A 14,085-nucleotide genomic window follows, 5' to 3' on the forward strand; every position below is an offset into this window, starting at 1 on the left:
CACCCACGGGACCTCAGATCGAGTCCTTCTGAATGACCATCCACCATCTCCATGGTCTAAAGTTCTGGTGGGGGTAGAACCTCCACTAGGTAATTTTGTTATCTTGCCCTGGGCAGGGCAGGGGCTGCCTCTGACCTCACCCCAGAGCCTCTCAGAGGCTGAGGCCCTAGGGGAGGGCTGAGCACAGAGCAGAGAAAAGGTCTCCGGGGGGTCAAGGACACTGCAAATCCCCCCATCTTATTGAAATAGAAAATTCTGAAGATACAAATATCTGTCCACATTTCGTGGGTGTCTCTTGAGCCTGGGAGTTAATAATATGGGATGGAAAGCAAAGATGAGCAGCCAGCTGGCCCTGGAAGTTCTCCCCACCACATGTGTCAGGGCCGGCCCCATCTGCAGCACCTGGGGGACGCCAGCCCCAGCCTCACAGGCCTAGGCCTCCATCGTGATGGGCCCCTGGGATGCCCACCATCCCACAGAGCTGCAGCAGGCTTGCCTTCCAAAAGTCCTGCTGGGAGTGGGTCCTTCCTCCTCATCTCTGGACACAGAGCCTACTCACCTCTCCTCTGTACACCAGACCCCTGCTGGGAATGCACACCCCACCCAAGGCTTCCCCACTTAGCCCACTCACCCCCATTGTCGTGTTTCTTTGGGTCATCAGCATTTCTAGAGCCCCAGGCAGGCCAGCCTAAGGCCCATGCAGAGCTCACCCGGCTCTGACCCTCAGCCTCCTCCTCCCTCTAGGAGGCCTTGAACTGCCCTTGGGCCCCACTGCCCTCTCCTGAATGCTAGGGGGACAGAGAGGACCTAGGTGCCTAGCAGCACCCACCTTGGCCCTCTGTCCAGACCCAGCCCAGCAATCACCATAGAGGGACCCGGACCACTGAGGGGACAAGGTGCCTAGGCAGGGGGTGCAGTCAGAGAGCTGCCCCTGCCCCTCACATCCAGCTCCCTCACTCCACCCCTGCCTACACTACACTGGGCACTGAGTAGACTCTATTCTGGATGGCAGCCTCAGGGACCACCCTGCAAAAGCAAGATGATGGGTGTGAGAGCTCCTTCCCCACTCCCTCCCTTACATACATATTTATTGAGCACATAGTAGGCACCGCACACACACACACAGTCTCACACGGACCCCCAGGAGAACAGACTCCCGAGCCTGGCCCCCAGGAGTAGCCCCCCAGGCGGATAGAGGGGCCTGACACGTGATTGAACGGCCCACCTCACCTCTCACACACACCCACACCTGCTCCACACCTGGGCCCCGCCAGCCCCCAGTCGGGCCCCTCCAGCGCTCTGTCAGGTATCAGAGGAAGTGGGGCGGGGGGAGCGGGCAGGAAGGGGCGGCTCAGGCAGCTGCCGCCTGGGGCCTCGCTGTGTCGCTGGCTCTGTAATTTACCCCTGGCAGGGCCCAGCCCCTGAGCAGCTCGCTCCCCACCTCCCAACCTGCCACGGATGCCAGCTGCTGTGAACACACTCCCACTTGCAGAGGACAGCGTCCTCGTGACATGGGTGTGATGTGGACGCACACCCACTGGAGCCTAAGCAGACAGACACTCCCACAAGACAAATAAGCTTGCCTATGGAGGCATAGGAGTGCGCGCGCGCGTACACACACACACACACACACACACACACACACACACAAAATGGACAGACGCACAGGGCTGGGGGGAGACACACACATACACAGAGATACACCTGTGCCACACACCTGGCCCACCTGGCCACGTGCCACACACTCATCTCCAGGACAGCCACCATCCCAGCACCTGTGACCTGGAGACAGGACGCACAGGAGGGGAGGGCTCTGGGTGCTGGGAACCCTGTACCCACTCTCTCAAGAGGAGCGTTTCCTGGCTGGGAGGGAAGGAGGGGATCAGGTTATGGTTGGCCCCTCCCTGCCCAGGGACTCTCCAAGACCCCACCCGAGGCCAATCCAGGAAGCAGTCTCCACTGCCCTCCAGCCCTGTGTCCCTGTCACCCAGTTCCTCCTTCCCTGTAACCGCAGGGCCTCCAGCTTCGGGCTGAGCCAGGGGTCCGACCGCAGGCCCCTCAGTGGATGTGGAGCCGGGGTGCAAAACCATGTATTTATTTTTATTAGAAATGTTCTTGGTATAAAAACAATCATGCGCTACACATTGTCGTCAATAACCATCACCAGACACCCAGGCACTGAACTCCGTGTCATCGGCGGGAGGGGCAGGCGGGCAGGCGGGCAGCACACGCGGCAGACGGCGGGGGGCAGGCGGGAAGGCTGCGGGCCGCGGGCACGCACAGAGGCCACGGAGAAGACGCAGCACTTGGCAACACACTCGGGATTTGCTTTTGTTTTGGCTTTTTTGTGTTTTGATTTTTTTTTCTCCTTTTTTTCTCTTTAGCGACATGTAGGATTTGGTGAATCGGCAAGAGATGGCAGGGAGAGGGAAATGAAGGCGAGGAGGGGGCTGAGGACATGAAAGAAAAATGAGAGACGGGCGGAGCACAGGAGAAGAGACGGGAGAGAGCTGGAGACGGCAGAGACGGAAAGAGAGAAGATACAGAAAAAGCAGAGGGCACACAGACAGAGACACACGGCGAGAAAAGGTGATACAGAGAGAGAAGAGAACTCAAGACTGGGATGGAGACTGAGGGAGTCACCAACAGGACAGGCAGAGACGAGGGGGGAAACCAGTGCCCGAGCCTCGGGGGTTTGGGGCGGGGCGGGGCCGGCGCAGGACGCAGGCGCTCGTGGCCTGAGGCTTCCCAGCCCCCCAGCCTCCTCCTGGCCCCGGCCCGGCTTGTCCAGGCCACCCAGCAGTGACTGCCGGGGATCCCACTGTCAGCAGCACCAAGCCACGTCCGCGGGAGCCCGCAGGCGGTGAGGACATCAGCTGGGCCCCTGGGTGTGGCCCTGGCCCGACGCACCATCCACAAGGGTCTCCGTCCTCCTCCTCCTCCTCCTGGGCGGCTCCGGGGGCCGAGCTAGATGGCATGATTGGTGTAGGTGACGTAGGTCTGTTTGGTGGCCAGCGCTGGAAGGAGAGAGACCGGGGAGCGAGGAGTCAGGGGCTGTCTTCATCCAACGCCCCTTCCGCAGGCATGGCCCTGCCCGGGGCATCAGCACCCACCCCACCCACTGAGCACTTCCCCCCCCACCCCACCCCCCGACCCATCCCGCCCACCCCCACACCTGGGCTGCCGGCCTGACGGGCCCATCCGTCTTCACCTCGTCCCCCTAGGCGGACCCTCCTTGGAGCTCTCCCTGCTGACGCCATTCCTCTGTGAGTATCGCCCCCCAGCCCCCACCCCACGGAGTCCCTGCATCCTCCTGATCCCACGAGGCTTTAAGAGGATCGTGTTTATTTCTGATATGATACAGTCTTCAAGTATGACCAGGGGAGAGTTTTTCAGACATGCAACACACACTTTGGGAAACACACATGTAAATATATACAGACACACCGCCTTGGGGGAATGAGCAGAAATGCAGACAGAGGAGATAAGGGAACCAGAGAGGGGCCTCAGGGGGCTGGGCACTGGGGCGTGTGCCTAACTCGGCCCTACTCCCACGACCGGGGAGATGGTGGGAGATGGAAGTCCTTGGGACCCCTCCCCCTCCCCCACCAGGGGTCCTGTCTCACCCCAGCCCTGAGCCCCTCTTATCTGCATGCATCAGTCCGGCTTCCGCTCACCCATCACAGGGCCAGGGCTGCCTCTCTGGGTGTCTCCCCTCCCCGCAGCCACGGTCAGGGAACCATGCCAGCCGCCCACCCCACCCCGGGCATCCCAAGTGCCAGCACTGCCACCCCACTGGAGTTCACACCTCACAGCAGCCTCAGGAAGAGGCCAGGTAAGCACCACCCTCTTGGAACACTGAGGAGCTGAGGCCAGATGGGTGAGGAGCCCAGCCCGAATCCTGGTTTTTTTTCTGTCCTGCCAGGGCTCAGGGTCTCCCTCCATGACCTGCAGACAGCTCGGGGGAAGTCGGGGAGGCTGCCTGTGCTCTCTCTGCCAAGAGAGCAGAGTGGATGTGGGACATCGCTGTGCCCTCGGTCATAAAACTGCCTTGACTCTGTCAGGACCCTAACAGCTCAGAACAGGGGGGAGCATCTACCAGGCACAGCCAGGGGCTTCTGCCTGGAGAAGGTGACGTGGAAGACGGCAGGATGGTGGGCGGCACCCTGACCACCCCCAGCCGTCTGTCTACCAGTTTTCACTGCCAAATTAAGGACCATATTTCCCAGACTCCCTTGCAGCCCAGAGTGGCCTCATGTGACCACATTCCTGCTAATGACAAGTGTCAAGGGCTGTGTGCAGCGTCCACACATTTGATGAAAATAGACTGTTCCCATGCACGAGGAGTGGGAAATGGACCTTTATTGTTTTAAACCACTGAGATTTGGCAGAATTATTTGTTATCATAAAATGATCAAGCTCATTCTTTGGGGGAAAAAAAATAGATTGTTTCCTCCCTACTTCCTCTCTTTTCCGTCCTGTGGCCAGAAGCGACATCTAGGTCGAGTAGCCCCAGGCATGAGGACAAGGACAACCCTCTAGGACCCGACGGAAAGACAAACAGAGGGAACCCAGGTCCCTGCTGCTACCCGCCATGCACTACAAGATCAGAGAGAAACAAATCTGATTTGACCACTCTGTCCTGGGGCCTCTTTGTCATAGCAGCGTGACCGGAAGCTCACTCATACAGCCGGAACTGCAGCGACCCTCTCAGAGGGTCCCCTGGGTGTGGAAAGAAGCAAGGTTGCCAGGATGGGGTGAGCAGGGGGGACACCAGGGGACCAGTGGGGAGGCTAAAGGAAGAACTCTCTCCTAGCCCGGGCTGAGAGTGGCCTTGGTAGGCAGATGAGCTGAACTAGTCCCTGTCAACGGAAATATCCAAGCAGAAGATTAACGATCACTGGGCAGGGGCAGGGAATTTCAGGTTTTAGGTGCCACCTGGACAGGTGCTACTGGAAGGTGTCCACGACACCCAGGACAGCATTAAGAACCCAGCACAGCACTGCGCAGTGTGTAAAGGACACCCACCTTCATTTCTAAAACAGCCTACGTCCCTCTGGGAGGCTGGAGGACCGAGGGTGGACAAGGAGCACAGCTGTGACCTCAGCCAGTTCCTCCCCCGCCCTGCGAGGTCTCCGGGCCTACAGCAGGAGGAGAGCGGCCCTTTTTGCTGAGAGTTCCTTCCCTTCAGCTGCCCCTACATCCCCACCCACTCTCTCCCCCAACCTCAGAAAAAGAGCCGGCCACTGACTGTGACTCTCACGTGCGTGGGCCAGGCTACTGAGCATCAATTCCCCAGGGCTCCATCACCCCTTGGGTGAACTGATAAAACTGAATTTCCAAACCTGTAAACCCATCGGCAGCTCCTGGCTCAGAGGGGAAGGAAAACCTCAGCAGCAAGATCGCCACTGACTGCAGGGGCCCGGGAGCCTGAAGTGAGGGCGGTGGGGGCGCAAGGAGAGCAGCGGGGACAGAGAAAGTAGCAGGGAGGGGAGGGACAGCTGGGCCCCTCCTCTCCCTCCAAGACCAGAGCTGCCTCCTCTAGAAAACCCAATCCGTGGGTTTCAGGACCCAGAAGCACCTTCAGCCCTCCGCTATAAGCCAGCAGCCCCAGAGTCCTTCAACGGAGCCTGAGTCTGACCATCTGGAAAATGGGAGCAATGATTCCGTCCACAGCCCCCAGGAGCTGAGGCTCAAAAGGAAGAGCTCTGGCCACTTGAGGTCCAGCCCTGCCCTCACTGGTGTAGGGGATCTCAGCCTCTGCCATGCAGACTTTCTAACAAATTGAACCTCTCAGAACCTCAACTCCCTCATCTGTAAAATGGGGTGATCATAAGCCCTTACCAGCTCTCAGAAACCGGGTAGATAGAAATACTCCCTAAACCCTGAAAAATGGTAGGTGAAGGGGCCGGGCTAAGATATCCATGAGGACTGGATGGGGCCAGCGACACTCCAGGGGCGGCAGCTGTGTGGAGGGGGCGGGGAGGAGGTGTGGCCCAAGGACCCAAGCCCATCCCTCACTGATGACGCCCGGCTGCTGGCTTTCAGTGTCGCTGTCTCAGCTAACAATTAGCTGGGCAGTGGTGGCAGAAGCTGTCAGCCCCCATTTGTCGTCCCCATGTTTTCTCACCTAATCTGCCTGCAATCGGGCCCCTGAATTATTTATTCTGTTGTTTGTTTAAAGATACGTGGCCTGCCAGTGACAGAGTGAAAAATGTCCCTGCTCCACGGAATGACACCTCCCCACTCCTCTGGCTCACACCCCCACGATCTGGCTGTTCCCAGAATTAATCACCCGGCTCCCGCCCAGCGCCTCCATGGCCGCTGTTGTCCCCGAGCTGAGAAGGTGGGGGCGAGGGAGCCGGCCTCCAGTCCTCAGTGCAGGGGTCGGTGGGGAGGACCAGCTCTCACCCTGCCCTCTCGGGAAGCAGGAGGCTGGGAAAGCTGAGTCTCCCTTGCCAGGCCCGCACAGGGACCCCTCCTTGTCCCCAGTCCCCAGGTGCCAGTCTGAGTAGAGGCAGAGGCAACAGTGTCAACGAGGTGCCATCAGTCCCACCCCTGGGGTTCCCTCTGGCCGGTCACAGCGCTATGCGTGCCACCCTCCGGGGTCAGGGTGCTCTCTCCTGTTAGACACGGGGGTCTGAGCGAGCTGATACCCACTTGCTCTCATGAGCCCTGGAGCAAAGCGGGGCCTGGGGGCACGGGACCCAAGAAGGGTGAGTCTCCCTGGGAAGGAGGAAAAGGAAGTCAGGAGTGTGGGGTGGGAAGCAGCGAGGGGTCCCAGCTCAGGACAGAAGGACCTAGTTAGGGGCTGCCCTGGGGGTTTCTGCACATCTGAGTGGACGTGAAAGACCAGAGGTGGGAAGGCCCATGAGGACACTGCCCCTTCCCATCACAGGCAGAGGGTCCACATGGCATCTGAAGGGAGCCCCAGGCTGTGTGTAGGCACAAGGAAGTTGATGCCCTGGAAAGAAGAGTACGACCATAGGGAATAAAATGTCATTTGGTGGAGGGTGTGGCCAAGAGTTATCAGGGGTGTTGAGCAAAGGAGGGGCATGCTGGAAGCCAGGTACTTGGCTCTGCACAGAGAGACAGGGAGGCCGGATGGAGTCAGAGTCAAGAGAAAGACACAGTATGGCCAGCTAGTCACGACCTTGCTCTGTGACCTCAGGAGAATCACTCACCCTCCCTGGGCCTCAGCTGGGGATCCAGCCCAATCCAGGCCTCACAGGACAGCTGTGAAGACCACTTAAAGGGGAGAGATCTCTGGGAAGTGAAAAGTCCTGTTTGGATGTGGGGAAGGACTTTCCTCCTTTCTACAGCTGATAACTTTTTCTACAGGTGGGAATGACTGATAACGGAAGATGCTTCAGCCAGAGCCCCAGGGAGGGGAGCCTGTGGGAGGGGCTATCCCAGCCCAAACACCTGCTAGGGAGGTCTCCTGTTTCTCCTGATCTCTTGGTGGGTGACAAAGGGGCCCTTCTCTGGAGCCTGTGCTCACCAATCTCCCTCCTGGTGTTCCCAACAATGTCCACTTGCGGCCTTTCCCCCAGGACTAGAGGGAGGAAGCAGAGCACTGACCCGAGGGGCCACCGGATCTGAAACTCTCCTGGGAAAGGGGCTCTTCACTCTGCCGCCTCCAAAAAAAGGCCCCCAAGACTCCCAGAAAGCGGGGAGGCAGGAGGGGCTGCTATTTTAACCATTCGGACATTTACAGGGGGTCCAGGGAGGGAGTCCAGGTCTGCGGTGGGACCACAAGTTCCCCTGCACCCTGTCCACCCAGGAGCAGTCGGAAGCGAGGCCCGTACAGTCCCAGCCCACAGGCCAGAGGCCTCGGTCTCTACTTGGAGGCAGTGGGACATCACCTGCTGCCACGAGGCCCCGGGGAGTCCCTCGCCTATCTGAGCCTTCCTTTTCTCATCTGTTGTTTAATTGTTCGATTGTGTCCAGCTCTTTTGTGATCCCATGGGCTGTAGCCCTCCAGGCTCCTCTCTCCATGGGATTTCCCAGGCCAGAATACTGGAGTGGGTTGCCATTTCCTTCTCCAGGGGATCTTCCCCACCCAGGGATCAAACCTGGGTCTCCTGCATTATAGGCGAATTCTTTACCATCTGAGCCCCCAGGGAAGCCCTTCCTCATCTGTAGCCTCAAATAATTAAAAACCACTGCTTTCAAGGTTGCTGTGAAGATGAAAACTGGTTCCTGCAGGGGTGGCCCAGAGTCGGGGTTCAAGAAATGGTCACCCAACCTGTCCCTCCCATGCCCTACCTCTCTCTCCTTGGACATCCCCCTACCAACCACTCTGCAGGCCCTGCTCCCCACCCTAGGCCTCACTTACCCATCCCAGGACCAATGTCCTGAGTCCCCCCTCTCTCAGGACCCTGCCTTGGGGCAGCTGGACAAAGTCAAGCTGAGGGATTTTAACTGCTTCCAGACAGCGCCCCCCTACCCAGGGAGACTGAAAGGGCCAGAGTCTCAGGTCACCCTGTCTAACCAGGCCCCCCACGGACTCTTCCTAAGTGGGCATAGTTCCCTGGAAGGGAGAGGCAAGAGTCCCCTTCCCAGGACGGGGCGGGGCAGAGTGGGCTGTTGCCCACTGTTGCCTCAAGGCTCTCCTCTGGGTGGGAACCCCGCACTTTGGCCTCAGGGCTCTCCCTGTGACCCCATTGGACCAGACTTGGTTGGGAGCGGGGAAGCCGGGACCTGCTCCAGGAAGAGGGCGGGGCCCGGGCTGGTCCAGAGAAGAGGGGCGGGGCCTGGGCTTGTCCAGAGGGAGAGGGGCGGGGCCCGGGCTGGTCCAGAGGAGAGGGGCGGGGCTTGGGCTGGTCCAGAGGAGAGGGGCGGGGCCCGGGCTGGTCCAGAGGAGAGGGGCGGGGCCCGGGCTGGTCCAGAGGAGAGGGGCGGGGCCGGGCACTCACCGGGGGCTTCCAGGTTCTCGCAGAGCTCGGACTTGGCCTCGCCGTTGGGCCGGAAGCTGCCTTTCTGCGTGAACTTGTTGGACATGGTGGCGGCGGTGACGACGGCTTTGAGACTGCGCTTGCGCTTGGGCACGTTCTGCTCCGGGTGGAAGAGGATGATGTACACCTTGGGCATGTAGAGCATCCCCAGGGACACCGAGGCGCTCAGACTCACCGAGACCGTCAGCGTCGTCGTCTGGATGTACAGCTGGGGGCGGGCCGGGGGCGGCGTCAGAGCGCGCTCTGCCCCGGGCTCGCGGGGGCCCTGTCCGAAGCCCACCCCTCAGACAGACACAGCTGGCGACCCCGCCCTGTGTCTTGCTGGTTTCTGGCGGAAGGGAGCCATGGTATAGAGCCTGAATTCAGCCTGGCTCCACCACTGTCACTATGTGATCTTGGACAAGCCACATCCTTTGGGCCTCAGTTTCCTCGGGCATGAGAGTTCTAGTCCTTACCTCATAGGGTTGTTGTGAGTTTGAAATGATTTAATAAATGGCAAAGGCATGTAGAATATCTGGTATGTAGTCGTTGCACACAAGTGTTCACCACTGTTACGTGCTATCTGGGAAAGGCCCAGGGGCGGGGCTCTCAGGGGACAGCTGACCCTCCCCTGAAGCAGCACCCTGCACAGGGCTGGGAGTGAGGTGAACATCGGGAGGTGCCTTGTAGTAGCTCCCGGTGGCCATGGCACAGCACTGTGGCCAGGACCCCCATTCAGTGACTGTCCCCCCCATGCCACTCTGTACAGAGCAGGCAGCTGGCACAGGAGCCATGGCACCCGTCGTGATGCACTGATGGCAGCCCAGTCAAAGCTCATTTCACGCTCACTCGCCAGCACTAACAGTGACAGATGTTTAGCAAAATGAAAGCCCATTAATCTGGGTGTCGGGTAATCCATTCTTCAATAGTGGGGCCTTCCAGGCAGGGCCCGACAATTCCCACTGCCCCAGCCTGGGATCCCCTCCCCACCTCCTCCTTCCCTCCTGGGCCTCCAGGTCTCAGCTGCCTCTCTGGCCTCCTCAGCCAGGGTGGGGCCAGGGGAAGCCCAGGCTGTGGCCCCCAGGTCTGGGTATGGGAAAGCAGAAAATGCTCTCTGCCTCCTAGATTTGCCGTTTCTGAGCCTGGGATCCCTCCCCTGGGGCCTGGTTAATGTACCACCTCCTCCAGGAAGCTCTCCCTGACTCCCAGATCCTAGCCAACCCCCCAAGACAGCCTTCACTCCTTGCACCCAGCCCAGCAGTGGGGGACCTGGGTCTAGACTTGAGTCCTGAGGTCACAGGGGCCCTGGCCTCATTGGAAAGTCTCCTGAAGGGAGGGGCCAGGTCCTCCTGTTCTCATATTCTCCCCATCCCCTGCCCCTCTCCATAAATACCTCATGACCTGAATCTGAAGGGCCTTCATCTCGGCCACCCTTCCCCGGGGTTCTTGCCTTTGGAAGGGGGCTGGAGAAGCTGGAGGGTCTGAGAGGAGAGAGCTGTGTGACACTGGGGAAGTCTCATTCCCTCTCCAGCCCTCAATTTTCTCATCAGCACAATGGGATGATGGCACCTACCTCACCCAAATCACCAGGATACCCAAGCACAGACTATGAGGTCACATGAAACTTATAGGGGGTCCCGAGGAGGAGGCTGGGAGTGTGGAGAGGCCACCGTTCAGAAAATGTCACAGACCCAGGAAAACAAGAGCCTGCTCCCCAGTGAGCACACACACCTCTGTCCTCACACACAACCCACACTCTCACCCACGGGCACAGCACTACCCCCAGCATGTGGATGGGAAAGGTCATGACTAGCCAGTGGAGGGTGCCAGCCACCTCGCCCACCCCTGAGATGGCATTGGGGCCCCAGGGTGGAAGGGGTGGAGGGGTCCAGGCTCCAGAGTATCACAACAGACCCTTGGAGAAGACAGTGGAGGTCTGGATTCAGCAAGAACAGGCATGCCATCTCGGTCTTCACCATTGACTGGGGGTTCCCTGAGGACAAGGCATGCCTCTGTCATTAGATTTGGGGGTCCCTGAGGGCAGGGGTGTCTCTTCTTTCACATTGGGGATTCTTGGGTGTATTTCCAGGATAGATTCATCTTAGGTCATTTGCCCCCACCTTGGTGATGGGGGGAGGTACGGTTGGGCCAAAATGAGGTTGATGGGACAGGGCTCAAAGACCCCTCTCTGGGCGGAGTGAGGCCTGCAGTTGACACAGTCCTGTTTCGGGGTCCAGGGACTGGGTTCCAGACTCCACTCTGCCCTGACCCACTGAGGGATGCTGGGCCCCCTCCACCAACACAGGCAGAGCTTGCTCCATGGGCGTGAGCACTCGGTTTAACGCCTTGAGTTCTGAGTAATTTTTGAACAAGGGGTGTTCATTCTCATTTGGCACCAGGCCCTGAGAACTATGCAGCCAGCCCTGCATACAGGCCTCAGTGTTTTCAGCCTAGGAGCCTTTCAGCACACAAAATACAAGGAGGGGCAGAAAAAGACCAAACCTGAACAAAACTGCCCCCAATCTGTTGGAGTCCCTCTCCTGGGGGCTCCTTTAGCCGTCCCCAGGCTGGAGGTGGCCGGCCCTGTGCACAAAAGTGGGGTTGGCACCCCACCACTGGCTCCAACACCGATCGGGAGCCCCCCAGGTGAAGGTACACATGGTCACCAGGAGGTGGTAGCATGTTAACCCTATCAGAGAAACAGCGGTCCTCTGAACCTCTAGCTGCAGGGCTGGGGCCTGGCACAGATGCAAGTCTCCAAGGCAGGCTTCCAGGGTGTGCTGGCACCTGCTCTCCCCTCCGCCCATCCCCCAGCCCAAGCTGCCCCCCTTCCTGCTCCCCTCTTCGACTTTGGTCAGGCCCTCGCTCCTCTCAGTCCTCTGCAAGGAACCCTGCACCAGCCTCCCAGGCCCCCCCCCCCGAGTGAATGAGGCTGTCAGAGCCAGGTTTGATGGGGGAGGACAGAGGTCACCTGGGCTGGGGCAAAGGGCGTGGACAGGAGCCGCTGTGGAGGTGCACGGCGAGTTTCCTGGTTTTGCCCTCAGCCTGGTGGGAGGCTCTGAGGAGTTCCTCCCACTCTGGAACCTGGTGGGTCCTGAGATCGTCAGAATCTATGAACCACACAAATGAACTTCCCCACAACCTGGCTGGCCTCTGAGGCCCACCTTGACCTGCTGGAACAGTAATCCCACTGGGTGGAGAGAGCGCACCCCAGTCTGCTCAGGGTGATGGCACGTGGCTGTGGAGGTGAGCCCTGGAAATCCGGCCGCCTGCTCACCAGAGAGACCCCAGTAGCCTGGGGGATGGGGGGGCCAAGCATCTGTGAGTGTGCACAGTACTAGATACACACACATGCTCACAGATCCACACCCATGTCCCCGAACGACGCCGCATTCACTCACACATCTGAACTCACAGCCACACATTCCTGACTCAGATACACCTGGGCTCTCACACACACACACTCCTTCATGTACCTGGATACACACCTGTGTACACACACAATGCACTCACATAATCTGTACACACACCTAAACACACACCTGCACCTACACACCTGCACACACACCGTTGACCACGCACACTTTATCTGGACACTCAGACACATTCACACAGCCACGAACCCTCGGTACATACACCTGCCCATCCCCACTCAACCTGTAAGCGTACACACACACACACACACGCACACACTGCCATCCACTGCTCAGTGTGCGCAAAAAGGCAGGATGCACAGTGGAGTGGGGCTACTGTGGGGAGCTGTGTTACAGGTAGAGAAGTGCATGTACACACACACTATAACACACACTTCTATTCCCATACACCCATAACACAACTCCCCACAGTAGCCTCACTCCACTCCACCCCATCTACACATGTGTGCGTGCACACACACACACACAAACATACACACACACACGCACCTGGCATCCAGCAGCTGGGCCTGCAGCTTTCACTGGGGCCATTTGTAACTCAGATGTGACACAGCACAGATCCAAAACCAGGTTGCCTGAGCCTCTAAGAAGCCTGGTGTTCTGAGCTGGAGGGACTCCAGCACTCATGTCCCCACTCTCGCCTCATGCAGAAGCCCAGAGGAGGAGGGGGCGAATCCCACGGCGATTCCATCGGGGCAGACCTGGGTGTCACGGCCACGTGTTGGTGTGGGCCAGCCTGCTGTGTGACCCGGGGCACGTCCCTGTCCCTCTCTGGGCCTCAGAGGAGATCATTTCAGAGGCTCCTCTTCACAATCAGTACTGAGGGGCGCCTCCTACAAAGGGAGAAATCAGAGGCAGGTAGGGTGGCCTGGGGTGCTGAGAGAGGGCTGGGTGGTAGAGGGGCTGGGGCCAGGAGGACAGGAACACGCAGGGAGCTGTGTGTCGGCCGCCAGCCAGGGGAGTTACAGGAAGGCAGAGTCGGGGCCCAGACCACCCTGCTGGCAGCCTCCCAGCTGCATGCCTTACTCCCCAGGGAGGTGAGGGAAGTGGCCTCCTGGGGTTGTTGAGGGTGATTTCTCAAGCTGCCAGCCTCCTGGGATGTGGGCGGCCTCCCCTGCTGGCTCCATGGGCTCACTGAGAGCTGTGGAGCCCGGGGGCCTCTGCCTGTACCCGCCCACAGTGGGGGGCCTCCTGCAAGGCCCAGGAGGGGAGATCCAGACCCGGCCCGCAATGCGAGCTGCTCCCCAGCGGCAGCGGCTTTGGCCTGGTCCCGGGCCTCGGGGCGCTCATTGCCAGCCTCAGGGTCTGCATCTCAGAACCGCCAGCCCCCCAGAAACCCCAGGGCCACTGTTAGAAGAAAGGCCACAGGCGTCCCTGTGCCAGACCCAAGGGACGCAGGGCAGAGGCTCCTGCCTTCGAGGAGTTGCTGGAAAAGAGCAGGGCACATCCCGAGGGAGGGCCAGGCCTGAGCTGCCCCAGAGCTGCAGGGGTAGGGGGGGGTGGCTCCTGATCTAGAGCACCGTCATCCGTCATCCAGTTGGGTGACCTTAGACAAGTCGCTCCAGCTCCCTCTGCCTCATCTGTAAACACAGATGGTGAATGTACCCTGGCCCGTTGTGTGGCCCCTGCCGACCACCAGGCCAAGCGCCTGGCACATGACAAGCAGCGGCTCTGACCACAGCCTCACTGGGGCCTAGTGTCCCTCGGAGCTCAAA

At 59.5% G+C, this 14,085-nt stretch overlaps 1 protein-coding gene across 3 annotated transcripts in view; it reads right to left on the reverse strand.

Annotated features, from left to right (window-relative positions):
- Positions 1-2,086: 2,086 nt before the first annotated feature.
- Positions 2,087-14,085, reverse strand: part of GRM4 (glutamate metabotropic receptor 4) — a 114,643-nt gene continuing 102,644 nt past the window's right edge. Inside the window, exons 10-12 of one of the 3 annotated variants that reach the window (XM_061397956.1) lie at positions 9,133-9,165; positions 8,919-9,054; positions 2,087-3,017 (exon numbers count right to left, since the gene is read on the reverse strand). In XM_061397956.1, the coding sequence (XP_061253940.1) occupies positions 2,968-3,017; positions 8,919-9,054; positions 9,133-9,165 (219 nt within the window). In that variant the 3' untranslated portion in view covers positions 2,087-2,967. Of the gene's footprint in view, positions 3,018-8,918; positions 9,166-14,085 lie in introns of all 3 variants that reach the window. The other 2 variants (XM_061397957.1, XM_061397955.1) reach the window with 2 other exon arrangements.

Source organism: Bos javanicus, chromosome 23, assembly GCF_032452875.1.
Source record: "Bos javanicus breed banteng chromosome 23, ARS-OSU_banteng_1.0, whole genome shotgun sequence".
Lineage (NCBI taxonomy): Eukaryota > Metazoa > Chordata > Mammalia > Artiodactyla > Bovidae > Bos > Bos javanicus.